The 24,490-nt window shown below is 42.5% G+C and overlaps 1 protein-coding gene across 2 annotated transcripts in view; it reads right to left on the bottom strand.

Moving 5' to 3' along the window:
* The window catches only part of nos1apa (nitric oxide synthase 1 (neuronal) adaptor protein a), a 103,257-nt gene extending 79,471 nt beyond the window's left edge, over positions 1-23,786 (bottom strand). For both annotated transcript variants that reach the window (XM_069520997.1, XM_069521006.1), the window contains exons 1-2: positions 23,288-23,786; positions 22,630-22,701 (exon numbers count right to left, since the gene is read on the bottom strand). In XM_069520997.1, coding sequence (XP_069377098.1) covers positions 22,630-22,701; positions 23,288-23,392 — 177 coding nt within the window. In that variant the 5' untranslated portion in view covers positions 23,393-23,786. The remainder of the gene's footprint in view (positions 1-22,629; positions 22,702-23,287) is intronic.
* Positions 23,787-24,490: the final 704 nt, after the last annotated feature.

Genomic DNA, 24,490 nt, shown 5'->3' with positions numbered 1-24,490 from the left:
TGCGACTAACACTGTCGAGTAGCCTGTTTAAATGTTCATTCGTTTCGGTTTGGGATCAGCATCAGTTGCTCCAGTAACAAACAAAGGCAACGGCAAGGTCTGAAGATGGAGGAGGTCGGAGCGGACGAATGGCTCGACAAAATTCCACCTTCGAATACGGAGGACCGCTGCTATGACCGTGGTCGATCCCGCAGTTTACTGTAAGACCAAGAACCCAACAGTCACGCTAACGCAGCTTTAGCAGTCCTGTAGGGAGGGGACCAACACGCCAGAACATCTCAATTCATTTTTAACAATTCACTGAAGATACATGATGCGATATTAAATCTATAGAGGCAAAACTATCCTGTGACGTTCTGCAGGACACAGACCAACTCGTTCCATCTGAGACTTCCATACAGTGTGACTGCAGCCTTTAGAGGCAGCTACTGATGCTGTCAATTTCAAAAATCTTGCAGCGTCCAGCCTTCGAGCCTGGACTCAAGAATTTCTCCTGCTGAGTGTGACTTTTTTTTTTTTGCAGTGCACTCAGCCTGCTCACAGCCCCATTGACCAGATTGTGCTAGTCTGAGGCCAGAGGCATTGTTTTCCCATTTCCTGTCCATAAAATCACCTTCCTGAAACCAGTACAAACACACACACACACAGTAACAGACTGGTCAACTATATAAAAGATACCCCAGAATTCCACAGAGGAGGGTGGGTGAGTGGAAATGTTGACATTAAACACATCCTGAGCACCATGAAAACAAGTCTACCTGCATTGCAACACACAAACACACACAGTAGACACATTCCCACTGGATCTTGTTATGTGTACAGTATACTCTGCTATTTGCTCAGCGACTTTTCAACATCTTGTTTTATTAATGCTGCACAAATAACACATAACATGAGACTAAAGATCTTTTTAGATTCATGAAAATACTCAGACACTCTGTTATGCCGTCCTTCTTTCAACGTGTTCTGTTAATATGGGACTTGACTCGAGGTAAACAAGACGCTCAAGTGTGTGTGTGTGTGTGTCAGAATACAAAAACTGAGAGAGATTGGTTTTGACACTGAAATGAGGTTCTTAAGTAAGGTGGCAGCAAGTTAATAGAGCAAAAGACTGTTTGTCTGTACAGGAAAGATCGTCTGATGAAAACACAACAGGGGTGGAACAGTATAGCCCCACCCCCTGTTTCAGTTTTTATAGATATGGTTAGACTGTAAATACATTTGGCTTCTCCCTGTCCTCCCACTAAAGAATAAAAACGATGCCAAAATGTCCCGGATATGAACGCTGTCATCTCGTGCCAAAGACGTCATTTGGAGCCAGAGACTAATGATCCAGGGATGGAGCTGAGATGTCAGGGTCCTGTCGATACACTCACTAGACCAATCGCAAGCCAGCAACAGCTGTCAATCATGACCCATCTTTATAAAACCATGTATTAAAACCAAGCAAACTGGAAGCGTGAACACTTGAACGTACATCAGTGTGATAAGAACTATTTAAAATGACAGAAACCACCTTTAACAAAAAATGTATTTGACCTGTATGACTTTTTAGCCCCTGTCCCATCCACTAACATGGAGGAAGTGGAGTTTATGACCTTTTTCTTCAGCCAGCCATGTGAGTGTCATCGTCAATCTTTCAATACAATATAATTAGACCGCTTCTCTTCTGTGCGTCTCTCCGAGCTAGACCCAATTCCAGCGACACTGTTCAAGGATGTTTTGCCTTTAATTAACAACTCCACATTAAATCGTATTAATTCATCTTTATTAACAGGCCACGCACCACAGGCTTTTAAGGCGGCAATTAAACCTCCACTTAAAAAGCCCACTCTCGATCCAGATGTTTGGTTATTGCTGCTATGATTACAGTTGTTGTTATTGATGGCATCATTAAGTCTTTGGGTATTGCTATAATTACTGTCATTACAACAGCCACTACGAGAATGCCCAAGTACAACGATGACTATTCCTGGTTCCCTCACCTCGTTTCTGTCTTTTAATCTCAACCTGTTGAGGACTTCGGCCGCCCTCCCTGAGTCTGAGCTTGTCTTCTCCACTGTCACCGAGGGCTCGTTCTTTGTGGAAACTTTTATCTGTAACTTTGTGAAGTCTCAACCTTTCTTATACAAATAGAATTCAACTGAAAACTTGAATTCAGATGACCGTAAACCTTGTTAAACCGCTCCACTTCACCAGTGGGAAGGAAGACAAAGATGCTTTAATGCTTTCAAAAGGTGCAAAGCATTGAGATTGATATTCTCTGCTGAAAATCACAGGATTTAGACACATGCCCAGTTGAGAGATGTTCTGCATATGCAGCGTGTGGCTGATGGCCCCTGGCAAATGCCCAGTAAAACCAATATTTCATCAGAGCAGCTTCTCTGCAGCAAATGGCTCTAAAACATCTTCCTACAGGACTCATTTAAATATTTATAGACTTTACCAGTTACGGGTACGGTGACTCCAGAAACTATTCAGAGCACTATACTTTATACAAACTTCTGTAGCATAAAAAATGACAAAACATGTTTAAATATTTGTCAGAAACCAAAATCTCTCATTTACATGTATCACCAAATAGAAAAACGAGTAGTAAGTGACCCCCCCCTGTGTCCTCAGTGGCAGGGACAAGAGGACTAGTCGGAATTGAAAGAAGGTCGAAAACAGCTTCGCTTGAAACTGGGGCAATGGTTTTGAGCACAAAAATGACCTGAAGCAGAGCCAGGGAAACACTTCAGTGGCATCAGGACAACTCAGACTATCTTTGAGAGGCCCGACAAAATCCCAGACTTAAACCCCAAACAGAACATCTGTGGGGGACCCGGGGACCGCAGCTCACAGACGCTTCCCATCCAATTTGATGGAGCTTGAGAGAATCTGCCCGGAAGAATGGGATAAACTGCCCAAATCCAGCTGTGGAGACTTGCCCAAGAACGCTTAAAGCTGCCAAAAGGGCATCTGCATCAAGGGTCTGAATACTTCTGAAAATTAGAGGTTTCACTTTTTGATTCATTTGCAGAAAGTAATTCAAAAAGCATGTTTTCACTTTCAATTCAAAAGTAGATGATGCAGGAAAATGGGTATGTTATCAATTTTATTCAGTCAAGTGAGAAACGTGAAGGGGTCTGAAAACTTTCTGAAGCCACTGGATAAGAGGACGTGTGAGGAAACAAGTGATGAGCCACGTAAATGGGCTTTTTATGGATTGGGGATTATTATTTTGTATTTCCATTTGTTTCGAGAAAATGTAGATGATTTAAAGTCTGTCACAAAACAACCTTTGCAGGTGAAAAGTGAGTAATTGACTCCACTAATCACAAGTTGACTCACAAATGCGGCAACAATTTGCAATGTTCCCCAATAATCTTTTAGAAGAATTTGGAGAAATTATCCAATCAATTCAGCAATTCTCTGGTTCGCGCTTTGACTATTAAAACCGACAAACCAAACTTATTAGGGTTCTGCAGAAATCTGGGAGACAAAACAATCCCCACGATAAATGTATACAGTGAACTCTGGGGACTAATTGCTTCTTGAAGCAAAAAAACAGAAAAGTTGAAAACAGTAAAGCCTGAAAATAAATAAACGGTGTGCTGGTAATTGCTCAGACGTCATTACTCTGCAAAATTCAGTTTGTCTTCTGACCCACGGATTTGAGTTTGAGTCATAACCTTCTGATATCCAGAAAAATCTTGGGTTTATATCCTCATTTGTTCCCAGGTTCTTCTTCCCTCATTAGTTTCTCTCTCCTCCTGCTTGTTTTGTTTGTGTCCTCCCTCCTTTCCTTCTCATATTCAGGCACATCCTCCTCTCAACCCTCTCCGGTTTTTCCAAACCAGCTAATGAGAAAAAATCCACATCACTAGATCACGCAGCCAGTTCAGTAAAACTAAATCCGCCAAACAGGGTTTTATAATCATGCATGTTCCTTGTGTGTTCCGGCACTGGGATGTCTCGGCTCTCTGATGCTGCCTTATCAACTCAGAATCCGGCCTGACTCCGAATCCGCAGCACAACATGATCCACTTTTGCCGAGGTTAATCAAGTGCAGTCTGAATCTGCCCCCGCAGTTATTCTGACTCAGAAAGCAGGACAGGAGCGCCGAGAGAGGGATCCTGACGAAATTTCATCCTGCTGCTTTGCGAGCAGCACACATTTGTGTGACGAGTCCGAGATGGAAAAGTCACGGCAGACACGCAGCACGTCAAAGAGTCTTCAGGCTGTAATTTAACAATGTGAGCACATGTTGGTGTCGGGCTTTAGCTGCTGTAACAGTGGTAAAAAAGATCACTATGGCAGAAACAGGCTTCAAAAGGGTTTGACTTAGTCTCTAATTTAATTAGTGGAGCAGGTTGATATCATACGACCAATCAGGAGTCGGTCTCAGCTGTCAGTCATTTCATCACGATTTTTTTGGCATCAACTAATTAAAACCAAGCTTATCTGTAAAATCAACACTTAAACAAAGATGATAAGATTTTCCATCTGCTAACATGCAGGAGGCATGGTTTAAGATCTATACTACAGCCAGCCACCAGGGGGTGATCAAGGTGATTTGGCATCACTTCTTGGGATGTCTTCCATTCCAACTGTAAAACTGCAACATGTAAGATGAAGCTCTCATAGGACGACCGAACGTCCAACTCTCACACCGTCAATGTCCTGCTCCTTCTCTGGTCCAGTCGTTTTGAAATAATTAAGTGTGAATTTCTCCTGTTCGTAATTATTCATTTTAAACTTTATAAAATCAGGTGAATAATTTATCTTTGCTCTCACAGACAACGGGACGGCTGGATGTGGAGGAAAAGCAGAATTACCTAAATATTTAAAAATCTACTAAGAGTGAAAAGCACTCTGCAGAATGAAGTCTGCTAATATTGATCTGGACGACTTATGTGAATGTCTACGCCCGGGCAGACAGGAGCTACTTTAACAGGAAATACTGTCGTTCTGACCTCCTGTACAGCTTAGGGCGATGCTCTGTAATTCAGCACGTCAAAAGAGGAATTGTTCACAGTGTCAAAGGAATATTCAGGAATGGGACTGGAGACACAAAAAAATCGGGGACAGGACACAACCACTTAAAATGAACTGGTGTTGTGAAGATTTACAACTCTGAATAATCGCCAACGGCTCAGATTCAGGGGAAATCGTTTAATGGTTAATCTGCTGAAGAGGTCAGTGCCGTTCAATAACAAGATTTCATTTTTTCTTGAAGTATCAATTAAATTATTGCAAAAGAAACTGCAATGCCACTGAAAGCCATGTGTTTTCTCTCCAAGTGTATTAACCCAGAATTTTATTATCGCAGAAACATAATTTCATTCAGCTCAAAAAACAGAACTTTGCCAACCACTTTGAGACGTAATGCCAGATAATAAACGCTGGCCGAGAGAAACGCTGGATATAAAACTGTGACCGTCGTGAACTTGACTGAAAGTGCCAAATCGACCCATTTAGAGTAAAACAATATTCAGCAAACTGCGGAGCCACAAAACACATAGTTGATGACACTGATCTTTTCTCACACACTTAAGTGCGGCTTCGTTCGACAAACTTTCATCAAAAGTGGTTTTGTGGCTTTTCTCAGCAAAGTGTCTGTGACATAAAAACACCTGAGAACCATTTATGTTAATTTGCTTGTGAGAGACACATTTCTCCTGAACTGAAAAGGCACTGCGACAAATTCACATAATTAGCAGCGATAGCTCAAGAGCTAATGAGGCTTAGTCATGCTTCATTATGCTGAAAATACACCTGGTTTGGCTGGTGCATGATTTTACAGGATTAAGGAATAATCCTTGTATCCTAGTAACTATGCAAAATTATTCTTATTATCTTAGCAAATTTGTCACCATATCACCTCCTCTATTAACTTATTTATTTTAACTTTTTATTTAAGAAGCCACCAGAGGATATGTGGTTTCTATTTTGGCAGAATTATTTTAACATTTCAAAAACTCCCAAGTGAGCAGAGCATATACTATCTATTTTAAATAACATGGTCTTTTCAGTAAATGACATACATCTATAGTTAAATAAAGTACTGTTGTTATACATTTAAATAAACTGCTGTTACAATAGTTAAATAAAGTACTGTTGTCACACAATTAATCAGTAGAACTTCTGGTACTTGTTCTCTGAAGTACACAGCCCTTCAGACTAACCAACTAGCTCCTTGGCTAAATGTTTCCCTGAAAGCTGTTTTAAATTTCATTCTGCCTGGTATAAGTGTGGTTATCAAAATATCATGAAGAAAAAAGTATTCCAGTACTTTTAGAATCAACTCCTTCTTTTTGAACCAACCTCTGGTGCCACAGAGGAGGAGCATTTAAAAAGGTGACACTGTTGAGGAGCTGCCAGAATAAAGCGTAATGCAGATTTCCACTAACAGCAGAGTAACTGACAGCTCTCTGCGATTCACTGAACGACAACTGATCAATAAATTCACTCCATCTCGACCTGTGCCCCCCGCGCTTCTCTAAATCAGATCTGACGACATCACTTGAGGCTGGCACCAGCTCCTGGCTGCTGTTCCAAGTGTCAGTCGTAATGATTAACTTAAACTGTGAGCGATTCCCGGGACACCGAGGTGACAGCAGAAAATACATTTATTCAAATGATTTAGAGAAGTAAAGCGCAACCGGCAAACAAATTTAGAGGGAAGAGATCAACGCTAGAGCCGGGCTGACAGGGATGATTGGGACTTGATGTAAATACCAATATCACCGACTAAAAAATGTCTGATGCGGATATATTGACTGATGGAAATGATTCCTCTGATATCGCTCCAGGGTTGTTTGGAGTGATGAGACACAGACTGTGCATAAAAATAAAAACACGCTCCAAAAACACGTGTTAGCATTGACCAAGCTAAAACGTCAAAGTAGATGTAAATAAATTATTCTCAAAGATTGTTTGCAAGTATGATTACACGGAAACCACAGAACTGATATACAGTATATATGAGTGTTTGAAATTTTCTTAATTGAATGTAAGGAGACTGTCGGGCAGTGTGCGCTCTACTGACTGCCATTAAAGTTTGGTTTTAATTAGTTATTTAATGCTAATGACGTCACGATCGACTCTGGTTTAAAATGACGTCATTGGCGCAAGATGCCTGAAACAAGATTGTGGATATTTTGGCTTCATATCTGGATGGTGCCGGGAAGTTGGAGTCACGTCCTCCATCTTATTTCTGAGTAATGTCAACCAATCCGGTATTAAAGTCTCCTCTACAGTGTGTTTTGAGGACAGTGAGGACATAGAGGATAAAATGTGGTGAGTCAGGGAGGAGATGAGAAGACATAAGAGGGGGCGACACTGATTTAGTGATTCTAACCTCTGCGCTTCGACCGTGTACTTTCTCAGTTTTTCTACCTCCAGCACCGGGGGATGATGGATGATGGCGACAGTGATGAATGGTGTCCACGCCACCTCTGAAACTAAACCGTAATCAATTAAGTGCCTTGCTCTCCTCTGAACTGTAAATGAGACGATCACGGGAGAGACACGTCATCTTCTCCCCTTTAAGCAGCAAATGTTTGGCATTTCTGTTTGGTGAATTAAAATAAATGATGAGAATTGTTGTCGATGAATTATTCAGCCACTTGTTTGGGACTGGATGGCCTGGATGCAGCTGGTTTGTTTCCCCACAGTATTACTCACATGATTAATAATACAAACACAGATAAACACAAATGGGAATAACGAAGATTCTGAGAGTTTCTGAATTTAGGGGAAGGACGCGTCGATATATTATTGTTGGCATACTTGATATGAATACAAGTAGTAATAGTTTTGAGCATTGTACCTGGGAGACATTTAAGTATTTTGTGATGTTATTTTTGTGATAAGCTTTTTCTGAAATACTGTGAACCAGAAACAATCTTATGATTCCAAAGCAGCTGACTGCACATTGTGTGTACTGTGTGGAGACAAGCAGCAGCCTCATGCGCACATGTTTTGAAACGTGGACGAGAATATTCTCTGTATTTGGAGTGAAAACATGCAGTCATCAGGTTATCGAGCGATCAATAAAATATTAAAATATGAATATTTTTATTTATTTATTCTTAGCTGTCAATCGTGATGTTTTGCCAAGATTGATATCATTATATAACTAATTAAAACCAAGCTTATCTGAAAAATGAGGACATGTGTGATAAGAACTCACTAAAATAACTTCTTAGAACATTCTCTAGAAACATTTATTGGATGTGGAGTAATAGTTCAGGGTCATGTCGTCCATTTTTAATCAGATGGTATTAAAATTGTCTAATCATCTCAGTGAATTTAACATTAAACTGCTGGTTTTTACAACTGATTTTGTTGGAAATGTGACCACGGAGCTCACAGAGGGGCAGAGAAATAAAGTGAGACAGAGAGACAGAGAGAGGGCCGAAACAAAGCGAGACAAAAGACAGAGACAGAAAAAGAATAATAACGGAATGAAGAAAGTTTCAGAGGAGGAGTTTATCCACACGACGGCTGTGGGTAGAGTCGGGCTGACAGCAGCAGCCTGCAGCTTTAATGAAAATATCTGAGGAGGAAAAAGTTTTCATTAAAACCATATTGGAGGGCAACATCATTTCATCCTTGCAGCCACACACACACACACACACACACACACACACACACACACACACACACACACACACACACACACACACACACACACACACACACACACACTCTCTCTCTCTCTCTCTCTCTCTCTCTCTGGACAGCCAACAATCTCTGTAACCTCCCTATCCCATTTCCCTGACGCCCTTTCATCTGCGCTGATCTAAAAAGCAAGAGATTCATTTGAAGCGTTGTTGGGCTGATGTGCTCAGATACTCTCCTCAGCTTGTCCAGTTTTTTTTTTTTTTTTTTCATAAAAACATTTTGCAGCCCGTGCGGCAGCAGTTACGGCCGGAGGAGGAAACCTTCACCGTGAAGGAACAGAACAAAAATGTGAGACAGCTCTATATCATTATAATATATAATATCTTTTTATTGCGCCTTGGATGTACACAAGAGATGAAGGCTTCATTTCCTGCTAACATCTGGTTCAAACCCCTGTGTGACATTTCGAACTCTGCAACAGAAATTGTCCACCAGTGTCTTCGTGCTATTTTCTATCTGTGATGTCATTTCTTGGGAGGATCTTCAAATGTTTCACATCCCAAAAATCTCACCTAATCCTATAAACTAAAAGGTTCTGTCGGCCAATAAACCACCATAACTAAGAAAAGCACTGTAATTGTAATTAAATGTGCAAAATAGTAAAAAAAAGATTAAGTACATTAAACTTAGAAACATTGCTGTTTGAAAGACCCATTTTTCTCCTCTCTCTACCAACACAGTTTTCCCCCGCGGGTAACGAAACCTTATGGCATCGTCACAAGCATAAAACATAATGGATGTTCAAAATATTCCGTTTTTTATATTAGATCAATTTGAACGGGATCATGCAAATAACTCTGTCCGCCTGCAGGACGTCCGATTTCAGAGGGTTAAAGGGATTAATGAAAATGGGGATCACTGTTTGGCAGGGTTGACTTTGATTAGAGGAAATGCATATGATTCAAGGGGGTCAGTTGGAGCAGAGGACAGCGGGGGTGAGAACTGGAAGCCCTGAAATTAAGCTGAGGTTAGGGGAAGTATTTGGATTGGCCGCTGGCAGCATTAAGATACGGCAGAGGGAAGCAGCCGCAGAGAGGAGCTGGGAGGAGGGATGGATGCTGTGTGAAGATAACGCTGGGGCCCGGGGCTGATAGATGAGGGCAGCTCCAAGGTCAAGCTGGGAGCGGCAGATGACTGCATAACATTATCAGTCAGCACTGTGCCGCTGAGCCTGCACCTTCGTATACCTACATCTGTGAGCGTATGTATATGTATAAATATATATCTGAGCAGGTATGGATCTATAAGTGGTGAATGCAAAGTATGCTCTTCAGGGCAAAGTACCAACGTGACAAAGCAGAAGACAGAAGACGAACCTGGACTCAGAGGTGAATTCAACTTCACTTCACTCCAACTCAAAATGTCATTGATTATCAATAATCATTTATCAAGAGCAACCTCAAAACCACAAACCGGTTTCAAAACCAGTTTCAATGAGACAGTCGTGTTCTGTGGGGACAAGTCAAAACAGTTTCCTCCTTTCTCCGCTCACAATGCTCAGCCCTCAGTGATTTAGAGAAAGAGACACTTTTGGCTTCGTATTATCTGGAACCGTTGGATCAGTTTTGGGATCATTTTTAGTCTTTCTGAGTGTTTTAAGAACCAGTTCTCAGAATTGCTGACTCGCTAAATTTAGCGTGTGTCGGCTAAAATGATTTTAAAGCAATATATGGAGTGGGTTCTCTAAATCGACAAGGGTAGTACAAGAATATCCCCACACTGCTGACTTTAATGAGCCTGGGGGAGTTCTGCAATCTCAGAGTTATGATCACCAGGCGTGATCTCTCGATTACTGTTTTGGTACAGCGGTAAAGTAGTGTGAGCTCAACAGGCTGAACCTTAAATGGTATTAAACTGTTTGGTATCCTTGTTTCATTGTCCACTATTGCACTTTAAGTTGGTGGAAGTTTAATTTGTGGCTTCAGCCTCTGTTACAGAATCACTACGTCTTCAACTATGAGCTAGTACATTTAAACAGAGTTTCACGTCTTTACATTTTCAGTTACTCTGTGCACTTTAAACTGATATAAACACGAGTATGCTCTGTGTGTATAGAGAAGAGACACTCTCACCATGAGCTATGCTAAGTATGCAGGAAGTATTCAGAGAAGACAACAATGATTGAAAGTATGCAGAATGGGCGAGGGAGGAGAGGAGGTGAAAGATAATGAAGAGAAAGAGGACTAAAGGAGAATGAAGAGGAGAGGGGAAAAATACAATTGGGAGGAGTAAAGGGGGAAGGGAACGGAGGGGATGAAGAGAAAGTGGAAAAGAGAGAGGCGGGGGAGGGATATGGATGAAAAGGGGAGGTAGAAAAGATAAAGTGAAGGGACTGGAGGAGGAGGAGGAGGAGGAGGAGGAGGAGGAGGAGAGGGGAAGCTAAAAGATGAGTTGAGAGGAAGACAAATCCAGGAACAGAAATCCAGAGAGGTAAGTTAAGGAGATGATAAGAAGACAGGATGAGAGGATGTTAAAGAGGAGGTGAAGCAACCAGAGGGAGAAGTCTGTTCCTGCACGTCTCTGGACGTCTTCATTCTCCACAGAGGAGACGCTCATAAACAGTCCACTTTAAACTGTAAAGTAGATGCTGTGCAGATATTAAAGAGGCCGGTTATAAGTGAGGCTGGCTGCAGGAGGAATCCTGTGTTTTGGTCTGCTGGTTTGTAATCCTGCAGATCTCTCATAGCAGGAGCCAAAATCCGATTGTAATCTCCATCTGACTCCTTGTCCTCCATCAATCTTGCTTTCTTGGCCTGTGTTTGCTAGATGTGCTGAAAAACTGCAGAAGAAGAAGCAGAGTCTGCAACTTTTAATTCCAGCCAGAGACAGAAGGTCAAGAGGACGTGGTGAAAGTCCCCAAGCACAACCAATCCAGACGGCAAGAACAATTAAACTCCAGCCACCGACCGTCTGCACTGTGACACCTCAGCAGGGACACCTCACCCTTCTCTCCTCCACAGACCACCATGGTTGGTGACAAGACAGTTATTGGGAGAGCTCCACAGTGATGGTGATAATCTGCATTATGCATTCATCACTCTTCCAGTTAATTGATAAATTATTTAGTAAAAATCCCCAGTGTTGCCTTTAAAATGCTGTTTTCCAACCCACACTCCGAAAACCAAAGAAATTCAAATTACAGAGATAAAACAACAGAGAAAGGCAGCAAATGAACAAACCGCAATATATTTGGTATTTAAGTTTAATGCAGTGTGACATACAGTTAAGACCCTAATAAAATCTGTTAGTAATTACTCTTCAGCCACACATCTAACTGAGAAAGTGGACAAAATACACAAACTGCAGCCAGGATTATAGTGCATCCCTGACTTTCAATTAAAACATGGAGAGGAAATGATGCTGCGAAACAACCTCTTTCTTCATTGCTTCATTTCAAGAAGAACTTGGATTTCCGACTCTGTCTCGATCCATTTTCTGCTCTGTAGAAAAAACACTTTGCCGCCGGGCTAAAATCAAAAACAAACCTTACATCCCATTACAGGCACATAAAAACGCTGGTTTCACAATAATGTGAACATCTAGGTAACACACTGGGAGAGGAAGGATATTTAAAAGTGCTAGAGGCTAAAATCTTGTTCCAACATTTCTAAATTCGAAGCATCATTTTATTCAAAGAATAGAATAAAGGAGCATTGAGATCAGGAGAATATAACTCTCAGACACATTAAATTATAATCCAAAAAATATCACATCATTCCCACAACTGGTTCTGAGGCATCGAAATAAAGTTTAATGCCTGATTCAAATTGCTTCTCTCCTTCTACGTCGGTTTCTTTATCTTTTCGAACAAGACTGTCCAAACCTGCTCTTGACCCAGATGTTTCAGCCAAATATCCAACCCCCCTGTCATTTCCAAAATTCCTTAAAAGGCTGAACGCACTACACATGTTTAAATTTGTTTATTTTAACGATGACTTTTCCATGCACATAAAAGTTAGTCATGGAGTTCCACAAGGCTCTATGCTAGGGCAAATACTTTTCAACATATGAATGCTTCCTTTGGGAATGCAGATGACATCCTGGTGTATTTATTTAAGAAGCCAGATGAAGCCAATCAGGAAGTCAAGAGATTACATTTTCACCACTGTTAAGTGTTCATGACGCTGACGGGATCATATCTCATGTTAAACACACACAAAATACAATAGGAGCAGAAATCCACCGGACAATTTCTCTCCAAAGTCCTGTTCAGACTGTGAAACGAAAGATAAAGCAATAAAGTCACCACCACTCACGGGGTACCCACTGCAGTTTGACAGGTGATCCGTGCTGCATCTCAGCAAAGGTTTCTCTATGCGCAGGTTTTTCAACTCAAACTTTTTCAAAACTACAACCCAGACAGGAGAGTCAATTAAAAAGTATTTCTCCTCATAAAATTTGCCTTTCAATGAAAAGGCATAGAGCAAATCGAACCTTCAGCCACACCCAGTTCTGTGTTTTACTTCTGAAGATGGACAAGACACAGATAATCTGCTGAAGTTGACCTTTCCTCTACTTCTCAGAGCTCTTCACGGCACCTTCCCATGTTGACGCTGTAGGGCCAAAGTAGGGCCCCCCCCCCCCTCCCCAACTCCTAGATCGCCACTGTCTCGCCTCCTGGCTCAAGGCACAACCTAGACATATTCCCCAATTTAGTCCTGACATTTACACGAGGGGGTGGGCAATCAGGGGATGTGCTGGGTGATGCTCCTGTGGTGCTGTGTGCAGTGGGGGAAAAGATTTGAAATGAATCGCTGTGAGGTGATCCTGCAGCATCGTCCGCTATTACATTTTCTTGTCAGAGAACACAGATGAGTAAGTGAGGCGGCGGGTTGTGAACAGCAGAAGTGTTTCAGGAATACAAGCAAAAATGAAAAGATGGAAGTGGGGACGGAAGGAAGTAAAGATGTAATTGGATTGCAGTTAATATTGCTGACAACTCAATTTGAGGCTGTTTGCCTAGTTTGTCATCGCCCGCTTGGAGGGTGAGGATGGTGGTGTGTGCGCTCCCCCGAAACAGGAGGATATCTTCATCATGCATTAAACTCTAAACCTCAAGGGATCAGTATTAATTCCCTGACTTAAACAGCAGCAGATACACAGACACAACGCTACAGTAAAGGGTAAAACCTCATGTATCAGTTACATATATTCACAATGTCGAAATCTATGGATATTTCTACTTCCCTAACTAATTGATTCCATGTCGACCGCAGCATTATCTTAAACATAATTCCTCCTCTCTTGTCCGGGGGTACATTGAAGGACATGGTTTCTGGATATTTATCTCTAGGGTTATTTAATATTCGATTAAAAATGTTAAAAAACGATAGAAGGAATTCTGCATGGAGAGGAAATTCGGCAGCACATCGGACGTTAATTATAAGAAGGGAGGGTATCGAATTAAGCCTCTGTCTCCATTAGACAAAGGCTGACAAAGGTCCTGCTGTTTCAGAGAAAAGAACCAGTGAATCAGCCAAAGTTTCACTCGAGCCGGCGAAGAAGGGCAGGTCAGTGCGACATGCTCAGCAGATTATATAAGGTAAAGGACAAAGTGGGGTGAAGAGGAGGGGCCTAATCTGACAGACGACGTAAAGAGGTGCAAAAAAGTATAAAACAAGGTGGGACTGGTGAGAAAGGGAAAATGTTAAAGCTGTGGGGGACAGGAACAAAAATGTATTAATGGCTAATTTACAGTCCTGAGCTTCACAGTGGAAACCAGGAGGTGTGGGTGTGTGTGTGTGTGTGTGTGTGTGTGTGTGTGTGTGTGTGTGTGTGTGTGTAATCAAGTACGACTTATGTAGAGAGACGACGCACACAAATCTTTGACAAAGGATATGAACAGCCTAATAATCAGAGCGACCTTTCCTTTAAAACCTTTTCCCTTTCCCTGTTTCACTCTCATCTACATTTCGCACAGAGCATGTTAATCATGTTCATAGGCAACAATGGAAAAATCTGTAATTCTCTTGTTTATTATTATGAGGGAACTAAACCAAGAGATGAAGCCTCCAATCAACAGTTCTTCACTCAGGGTCACGAGCAGTAGGTTAGTGACCGAAACACCTTGGTGACAGGATGATTAGCTCAAACATCTAACAACTACTAACACGCTATAGCTTTCGAACTGTGTGAAGGATCTCCGTCAAGACAAACATTTTAGCTCTGTATCTAAAATAATCTCCGTCCATACGAACAGACCTGAAAACACATGTTCACGCACACCCGACAGGAACGTGCTACTAATCACTATATGGTGAGTTCGTTTAAAGTTTGTCATTCAACATGTTTTTTAATCTTTAAGTATTAATACTAACGGAGAAAACGCAGAAACAATGGAATCTCTGGAGTAGTGGGCGTAACTGTAGCAACAGTGAAGTGTTTTAAAACTAAAATGTACGAGTGTGAATGCGGCCTCAAACTCAAATTAACGGCCTGACAAGTCTAAACGCTTTATAAACATTGCATCTTAAGGATTAATTGTTTGTTGTGAGATCAACGTTTCCAACTCTTCCATCCTTACATCACCTGTGAGTGTTCTCCTAAAGTTACGACTTCCTTTCAGCTCCTGTATTTACCTCTCACTGCTTCTAAGATGTGTTGGCGTGCAAGTTTCCCTCCTCCGGTCACAACTTGCATGAATCATATTTAATTCAAAACGGAGTCACTTAACACTTTTAATTAAGCCTTGCATCCTTCTGCCTTCAGCTATAAGAGTCCTCACATTGCATCCTGTAGTGGTCGGTCATAAGTCATGAGTGGCTTTTGTATAAGAGACACAATTTTCCAGAGTTTAGCGGTTTCTACTTTGGCTCACGCTCGGTGAGACATGTGGGATTAAGAGCTGGCCTCAAATGCTTTAATGATCCACCAATACAGTCACCGCCAGTGCACATGAGGAGAAGCAGAACAAAAGGGAGGAAGGGTAATGAGCCATGCCTGGGTTGTTATTGGCTCACATTTTGACCTTTCAACTGTGACCTTAAGTTGAATAAAAAGTGTGAACAATGTCTCCGGGCTCAGGGCAGAAAAGTGAAAGAGCTCAAAGAACACAAAGACATGCTTTAAAACACTCTATTCAATAAAAACTTTAGCAAGAACATTGATGCACTTCCAAACAGCAGGGCGGAGAAGGAACATAAAGTATTCGAGAGCATCTTCCTTTCAGACAAACCGCACGACCGCCTGTTTACGATTGAAGTTTTTCTTACTGGAAAACACATTTCGCTATCATGCACAGATGCTACATAAGCAGGCCCCTTTATGCACTGATGTACCAGGAACGGCCGTTTCTAATAGGCCCCTGGGGGTCGTCCACGTTTGAAAAAGTGTGGCGATAACCTTTATGGCCTCACAGATGCTCCTGCTCTCTGGTTCCTACTGTGAGATAATTGCACGACTGTCATTCATGTTTTTAAAGTCCTGTAGAAGTGAAATTTCTGAATGAGGCAGGAATGGCTCACTAATAAAATGAGGATTTTTCTTTTTCTTCCATCTACAAACGGTTTCATTTGGTCTGTTTCCCTCCGTCAAAGTCAAATATGGGTGAATTCATGCCCCTTCATCTATTCTCTTTCATCCTCTCCGACACAATAACTGCCCACTGAGCGTGGATTTAAGGCTCCCTCAGAAACACACCCCAGGCGAGGTGACCCTGTTTCTACATCAACAGCATTTTGAGTTGAGCTCAGTCAGCGCCGCCAAGCTCTTAAATATTTTTTCTACGTTTCTGGAGTCAGGGCTGAAAAATACGTTTTTGTTTTAATTGTCGATAAAAAGAATTGTTGATTATAATCTTGACTCGACTATAAAATGTCAGTAGATGATGAAAAACTGCACTCAGTCAGTCGATCTGCAGAAAATTACTAAACTATATAATTCATTATATCACAATTGGAATTATAGTTTTCTTATTCTCCCGTAAGTTGAATATCAAAGTGAGAAAACTGCATCCTGATTGGTTGAATACATTTGAATGCTAATGTCGTGGTAGTAACTCAGAGCAGCCAACAGGAAATGATGTGCATCCATTAATCATTATCCATTCAATTTGTCACCATTTGTTTCAATCAAGTATGGGGAACCTCAGGGGTCAGTTTTGGGACCAATTGCCTTCTGGTTCTACATTCTCCCATTAGGTGGTATCATTTACTATCCCTGGTTGTGCTGACAACTCACACTTGTATGTCCCCATTAGGTGCAGTAAACACAGTATGTCAGTGAATCCTAATACAGAACTCAGCTGCAAGGCTCTTAGGTAGAATAAACAGGTTTAAGCACATCTCCATTGTTTTCACTGTGTTCCATATGATTTAGAATCTATTATAAGAATCTTTTAATTACGTACAAGGCCCTGACTGCATGGTCTAACTCCTCGGTGTATCTCAGATCTATTTTCCCCAGACGACCCTGCTTGCACTTTGAGATCCTCGGGGCAGGGGCCTGATTTCTGTTCCAAACTCTCAGCAGCAGAAGGCTGAGGGCGACAGAGCTTTTGAAAATAACAGCCCAGAGGCTCTGGGACACCCTGCCCGAGAAAAAAGGCACGCTGAGTCAGTGGCTTCTTTTGAATCTCAGTTTAAAATGTCCTTTTATCAACACGCCTTTCCGGATTTCATCAGATTTGAGTCTTTATTCTGTTTGTGGGTTTCTATACATTTTTTATATGGTTTGTTTAAAACGTTCATTCTCTCATTGCTGTGGTTTTATTACGTTCTATTATGTTTCATGTGAACTATGTGTGACGCTAAGATATTATCACTATTTTATCATTGTGATGTAACTGTAAACAAAAAAACTCACCTAACAAGTTTTTTTTAAAGCCAAGGAAAGTAGATGAGCAAGTAACAGCTCGAGCAGACGCAGTGGGGTGGGCGGGGGGGAAGAAGGCAAATATCAAGGATCTGTAAAGCATTCATGTCTGAGAGCAAACAATTGAACTAAAGCAGCAAAAAGCTTTCCTTTGACAAGCTGTGTCAATAATTCAGATTCCTGTTTTGAAATCAAGATGAAGCCTCGGCGTGCGGAGCAAAATTTAATTCACCCGATGACAAACGCCGCCCAGTGTTGCTGCCGGATGAGGACAGTGAACAGGGTTTAATTCAGGGAGAGAATAACCTCTCTGCTTCCAAGTGAAGGGCGCCATCCTTTAAAGCGCCGCACTTTAAAAAGAAAAAGGCTGAGAGCTCCATTAGTCAAGAGCCACAAAAACAGATATCAAGCATCTTTTCTTCCGCACGCTTCATCTCGTGCTTTGTAGGTGGAACACGGAGCGGACGTGGGGCAGACGACAGGTACAGAGAGAAGCAGCATTAGAGGCTCGTGAGTGCGTTTCCCTCGGCCTGACGTGATTCAGCCTCGCCTGTTCCTCAGATGTGTGTAACAGACTGAGCTGCTGCCCCAGTGTTGCTGTGGTGAGCGGGGACTGTACACAAGCATGTATGGAGAGAGACAGGCAGGTTTGCCAAGCTCTTAATAAACTGGGGTTGGCTGTGTTCCTGTTGGGTTGTTGGCTGCAGGATTTGTGGCTCTGGACATTTTTCACATGCTGGTTCTGTAAAAAGATGCTTTTCTTGCAGCTTCTTCTCATAAGATGGATGAAACTTGTCTTCAGTGGCTTTTAAAGTAAATTAGTTACAGTCTAACTTTCTTCATGTTACTTGCACACACTAGAGGAGCAAACACGTCAAAACCCAACAGTCTCTTTAAATTCCACCTGAAATCCATCACGTTGGATTGGACGTAGTTCGAAGATACACAGAGACTGAATCTGAGTGAGCCTAACCCCTGTGAAACCACATCTAAACCTGCTAGAGAGAGAGCTGTGGTTTTGAAGAAGGACAGATCAAATACAAAATAATGTTTGTATGGATTCAAACACTGGGTTTCAATCATTTAAAGCCTTTTTTCCTCATTTCAGAATATGGCATCATATTTATCCTCATTCTTAAGTAATCATTAAATCAAAACAGTTGTCAATCAATCCGTGATGAAAAAAAGCCTAATTCTAAAAAATGAAACGACATATCACGAGACAATTTGATCGACGTAGTTCAAACCTCATATTAACACGCACATGATCCCGACAACCTCTCATCACATTGTTGTACATGTGTTGTGTGAGCGAGGTGAAGTCCTGGGGGCAGATAAGCATACATCACTGGAGACATAATTATAAACTGAGTGTGATATGGCTCATCAACACTGCACAGATCACAGCTCCCACCTACCAGAGAGAAACTACCTGCAAAGTCACCGCTCGTGTTATCGCTCTCCACTGACGCGTCGTTAAACTGACACGATCCGACTGTCTGTACATTTCTTTAGCTCGCTGCGCTGTGTGAAACCAGTGAACGCTGAAATCCAGACAAACACTGTGTTTTCTCATCACTAATTAATTAAAAAATACTCGTTAGAAACAAAGGTTGTTTCTATTTGTCTCTTTTTCCCACTAAGCACCACGGCTGTGCTCATTCAGCCTCCACAGACGTCTCCACAGACACGTCTAATCTCCTCATGCTGCTCAGTCGCCCCACCGTCATTTAACCCAGCGGAGGCCGATTACTGATAAATCCATCCCTTTAATTCACTGTAAAGATCTCCTCTCCTTTTAACCAGATAAGCTGCTTCCAGACTCTGAAAGACAATTATAATGATAAATTCAATTTAGGAAGATCTTTGAATTACACTGTACAACGTGTTCACCTTTGTGAGGACCCCAGCTCACAGTGTGAAAACTAGACTGGCACCCAGTGGAGCGCCGCCTCCGCCGAAGCCCAGCAGTCCCTTTATGAAACCACATTCAAATCCACTAGATCCAGATTGTTTTTTTGGAATCACACCAAATTGCACCCACTCACTTAGAGTAAATAAATTATGTTTTTGTCCACAACAATTAATCCATCCGTTTGTCGATCGTATCATCTCTTAATTGATTCGTCAAGCAGAAACTGCTCTCACCGTCAGTTTCGAATACAAATACTTTTCTAAAAAGGTCAAAAAATATTGAGCGACTCAGATTCACTTGAGGAACAAGTAAACAACAATTTTAAGCAATCATTTTTTTTTCCTGCAGGAGGTTTTACAGAGTGAAGCTTAAAATGTTCCACGTTTGATAAAGTGTGTTTCCTCATTAATTTCAGGGAACAATAATTAATCATTCAGTCTCAGCAGACAGACGCTACAACCACATTCAACTGTGAAGTTCCTGATTATCCCTGAAGTACACATGTACATATGTATTAACACAACCTCTAAATGAATTAAAGATCATCTCAATTGTGTACGTATGTTTTTTCCATAAGCATTCAGCCAGGAGCCCGTGACTTTGACCTTTGATGGAGTTACAGTGTAATGTAGCTGTAACAGCATGCACCACTCACAGAGAGTGTGTGTGTGTGTGTGTGTGTGTGTCATTGCATACATACAAGAGCAACAAAACCCCATCAGCTCCTACTGCACTTTTCTCCGCTGCAGGTAGCCATTTCCTACTTGCCATTAGATTGTTATCAGCCAAAGGCTTACAGGTGACTCATGCACACAATGAACAATGACAACATGCATCTACGGGTCGCCTGGCAACCAGCACAGCTCCCACTGACTCTGCAGAAGGAGCTGACAGAAGTCCTGGAACAGACCAGACACCGCGGGGTGCTTCATTTTTGATAAAAACTTTTCCTTTAGAAACTGCGCGAGGCATCAAAAGTTACATGAAAGCAAAAAACCAGAAGCTTGATGAAGCCTCGTTCTTCCTCAAATGGGGAAAGAAACACCGAGCAAACGACAGCAGAGTCACAGATTATTTATTTTTAAGGGAAGACATTGCTGCGGTGTTATGAAGCTTCTGCCAGAATAATTTGATTAAAATAAATTATATGTTTATAACAGGGGTTGTGAAGTGTGGAAAAGCTCCCTATTCTTTCTGCTGACCATCATATGAGTGTGTAAAAATTATTCCTGAGAGAAGTCAACGCCTCTAATTCTACTGATTGATCAAACTCTCCAACACTTTCTGTAGCTGAGTTATTTCTAGGAAATCGGTGAAACTGTCAAAAAAGCAGCTTATCTATAAAGTTGAAAAAGTAAAAGAAGAAAATCTTGGATCAGCCCCAAATGTTAATGTTTGTTCTTGTTTGACCCTCGTCTCATTATTCCACCGCAGTTTTCAGGATATCCGTTTTGTAGTTTTTGCATAACCTGCTTATGAATGAACCATCACAGGGTGAAAACATAACCTCCCTCTGATGCCTCCAGTTGTAGACGTGCTACAGAGATAAAGGGTTTACACCAGGAGAGCGAGACTCTGAAAAAACATGGTATCCAACTCAAATTTGCTAAAACACCAGCACAGTTTTATTTGCTCTTCTTTTCTCAAACCAACATTTAGAGGCGTTTGCTTCAGCTCACTTTCTACCCAAGTAAAACAAATGCCTCCAGAGCAGCTCCAGCGGTCCCCATGCTTCCCAGTGTGACCTCCCTTCCAGCTGAGATACCCGTGGTTTCCCTCGATTGTGTTGTCAGGCCAGTGTCAAACCATTTTCACACTGGAGGAGCCAAACCAAAGCCTCTTCTCCCGCCAGCAACAACAGCAGCTGCCATGGCAGCACACTGGGAGGTCCACTTTATAGGAGCCGGTCACTCCTCTGCAAAGGGCAATAAGAACAGTTTGCACCTTTTGCTCAACGTGTGCACGGACACAGGATCTGAATGTGAGGGAACTTTTAGCAGAACATCCAGACACAGGCTTTGAAAAGTGAAATAATCTATGGCTGGTATTTAAAAGAAAAGTTAAGGAAAAGTGAAATGATTGTGCATCAATCCCTTAAAAGCTATATTTTACTCTCGTTTTGTTTTTTAAATTGAACTTATGAACTAGTTAAGTATTATTAGGGAGAACATATGAATTAAATGTGTGCTGCTGCACATGGTTTTCAATGGGATCTTCTATTTAACACGGCGGCACACCAACCAGTTCATCACCACGATCCTTAAATACCTCCAAACCCCGTCCACAGCCTTTGATAGGTTGCTAAACCAACTGCTGCCGAGCTGGCAGAGTCACTGATGAAGATGAAGTTTACTTTCTGGAGCCGGAGAAAAAGAAGCTGTAAATCTTAGGTTTACACAGTGAGTGAGTGAGAGAGAGAGAGAGGGAGTGAGGAGGGGGAGAGAGATCACACTCCAATGCTTTACCTCAAAGGGAACTTCAAAACAGTGACGGACCACATGGGAGAGAAACCAAAACCTCCCTCTGGAAAACCTGATTCAGAGACAGAACAAAGTCTGCACACTTTAACTCTGAGAATCTTTCATAACCAACACACCAGCGATGACTAAATAAAAACACCGTGTTATCCATCCTGTCTGGTCGTTGGTTTACGCCTCCTCTTGGTGGGAAAGGTCAACAAAGTGATTTTTAGATAACCACCGAACTCCAGATGTTCTCCTTAAATTATCCAGAGGGGCTGTTTGTGACGACGCGCATGTCAGAGAGAGCTGCTCTGCTCAGTCTCCTGAACTTTTTCCTGCCAGCCCCCCCTGTTAAATATCCAGAAAATATCAGAGTGAGCCCGCGGGATAAATGTGTCTCGAGTTCCTGTCGTCGAAATATCTAAAAAAAAAATGGATCCAGACTTTTCCAAGGAACTTTTCACACCTGATATTTTGGATCAGACCAAACTGAAAAAAGTCTGAAGATCTGGACCAAACAAGGAAAGTGATAGGTAAGATATTTCAATCCACATATTTGGCTCATGTTCCCACAGTCTTCCATCTACATGAACTTCACCAGGTTGGAAACTCAACCCACTTGAAAAGCTTGATGTTTTCCAGATACATTTTGCTGTGATATAACATTCCCCTGCAGTTAACCCTGGAACACGGCAGGTCCCAGCAGTCTGACAGACGGGGGCCAAAAAGAATTTGCAATAATAATAGTTTAACCGAGCGTCCACTCACCCGTATTCTCCTCATTGCAGCCACAATCTCCACCCGGCTGCCCGGCCGCGCCACATCGAGACTGCCGATGTACTGTTGTGAGGAGGGTGAAACAGCACAATTACACAATTAACCTCTTTACTTTGCAATATTTTTACCACGTATCCTAGATGTTGACCAATCAGGGTCGGATCCAGGGGGGCAGGTGGAATCTGATTGGCCCCTGACGTGCCCCTGTCCTTACTAACAATAAATATGACGATTTGTTGAAAGTTTGTGTCTCAAACACAATGTACTTGAATAAGAACTTAATAATGTGACTTAAATGTCCACCTGCCTGCATCAGGAACTGTGCACAGGTTGTTTGACTTATATTTGACCCCAGAAAAATCCTAGATCCGCCCCTGTTCTAATCATTTGAATGACAACATGATGACAGACAGAACTGTAGTTTCACATGTGTTTGGTGGAATATTATAATAATAATAATAATATATTGGGGGGTTTTTTTAGAAGGTAGGCTGTAATTATCGTGATATACACATGTAAGAATAAAGCAATAACTTATATTTGTGAGTAAATCATTCCCACCGGGAGACAGTTAAACTAATAAAAGTCTGTGATCAGTTTCTCAGGTGGTAGAAACGTGGAGAGGCTGATGTGAAAAGTTTGAACCCACCTTCGCCTCGAAGTTGATCCCGTGTTGAAACGCTTCCTCGTTGTGCAGCGGGATCCTCAGGTCGTGTCCGTCATCCACCAGGTTGTATTTGGTCTTTCCGGGCATTTTGTTTAAAAGTGGCACCGATCAAAGAATCACCGGGAAACAGAGGGGAGGGGGGGGAGTAAATCCAGAGAGGAGGCGAGGGAACAACAGAGACGTTCACTTCGTGGTCTCCATCGCGGAGAACCGTCCCGTCCCGTCCCGGCGCTGCGAGGCTTCCACACCCCGGTAACTACCTCCACACGGCCCCGGAGCACCGCTGCTGTCTTCCCCGGTAACGTCTCTACCGTGTCCGAGTTGAACACATGGAGGAGGAGGAGGTGGAGGAGGAAGCGGAGGAGGAGGAAGAGGAAGGAGCCAGATGTTTAGCGGAGTTTCCCCGTGGAGGACCGTGGACACTGTGGAAGTTCTCCTGCCTCCTGCTCCCGGACCGGACTCCCCGCCCCCGGCCCCGCTGCTGCCGCCGCCCCCCCGCCCGGAGCCCCGGTGTGATTGGAGGAGCCCGCAGGTCCCACGTGATTCTATTGGAGCAGAGAGGCACCGGGGCCCCGTGGAGGAGGAGCCGCGAGGTGTGGTACCCGCCCCTCTCTCTCACACACACACAGGAACGAACATACAGACACACACAAGAACACACACACAAGAACACACACACAAGAACACACACACACACACACACACACACACAGACACACACACAGACGCACACACACACAGGAAGACACACACATACACACACACAGGAACACACACACACACACACAGGAACACAGACACACACACACACACAGGAACACACGCACACACACACACACACACACACACATAGGAACACACACACACAGACACACACACACACACACACACACACACAGGAACACACACACAGACACACACACACATACACACACACAGGAACACACACACACACACACACAGGAACACAGACACACACACACACACAGGAACACACGCACACACACACACACACAGACACACACACACACACACACATAGGAACACACACACACAGACACACACACACACAGGAACACACACACAGACACACGCACACACATACTCACACACATTTTCACAAACTCACACACGTACACTCACAAACACACACACACACACACACACACACACACACACACTTCA

This window comes from Paralichthys olivaceus, chromosome 3 (genome assembly GCF_024713975.1).
Source record: "Paralichthys olivaceus isolate ysfri-2021 chromosome 3, ASM2471397v2, whole genome shotgun sequence".
NCBI classification, from domain to species: domain Eukaryota; kingdom Metazoa; phylum Chordata; class Actinopteri; order Pleuronectiformes; family Paralichthyidae; genus Paralichthys; species Paralichthys olivaceus.
Note: the sequence above shows the minus strand (reverse complement) of the source record. Positions and strands in the feature narration are given on the sequence as shown.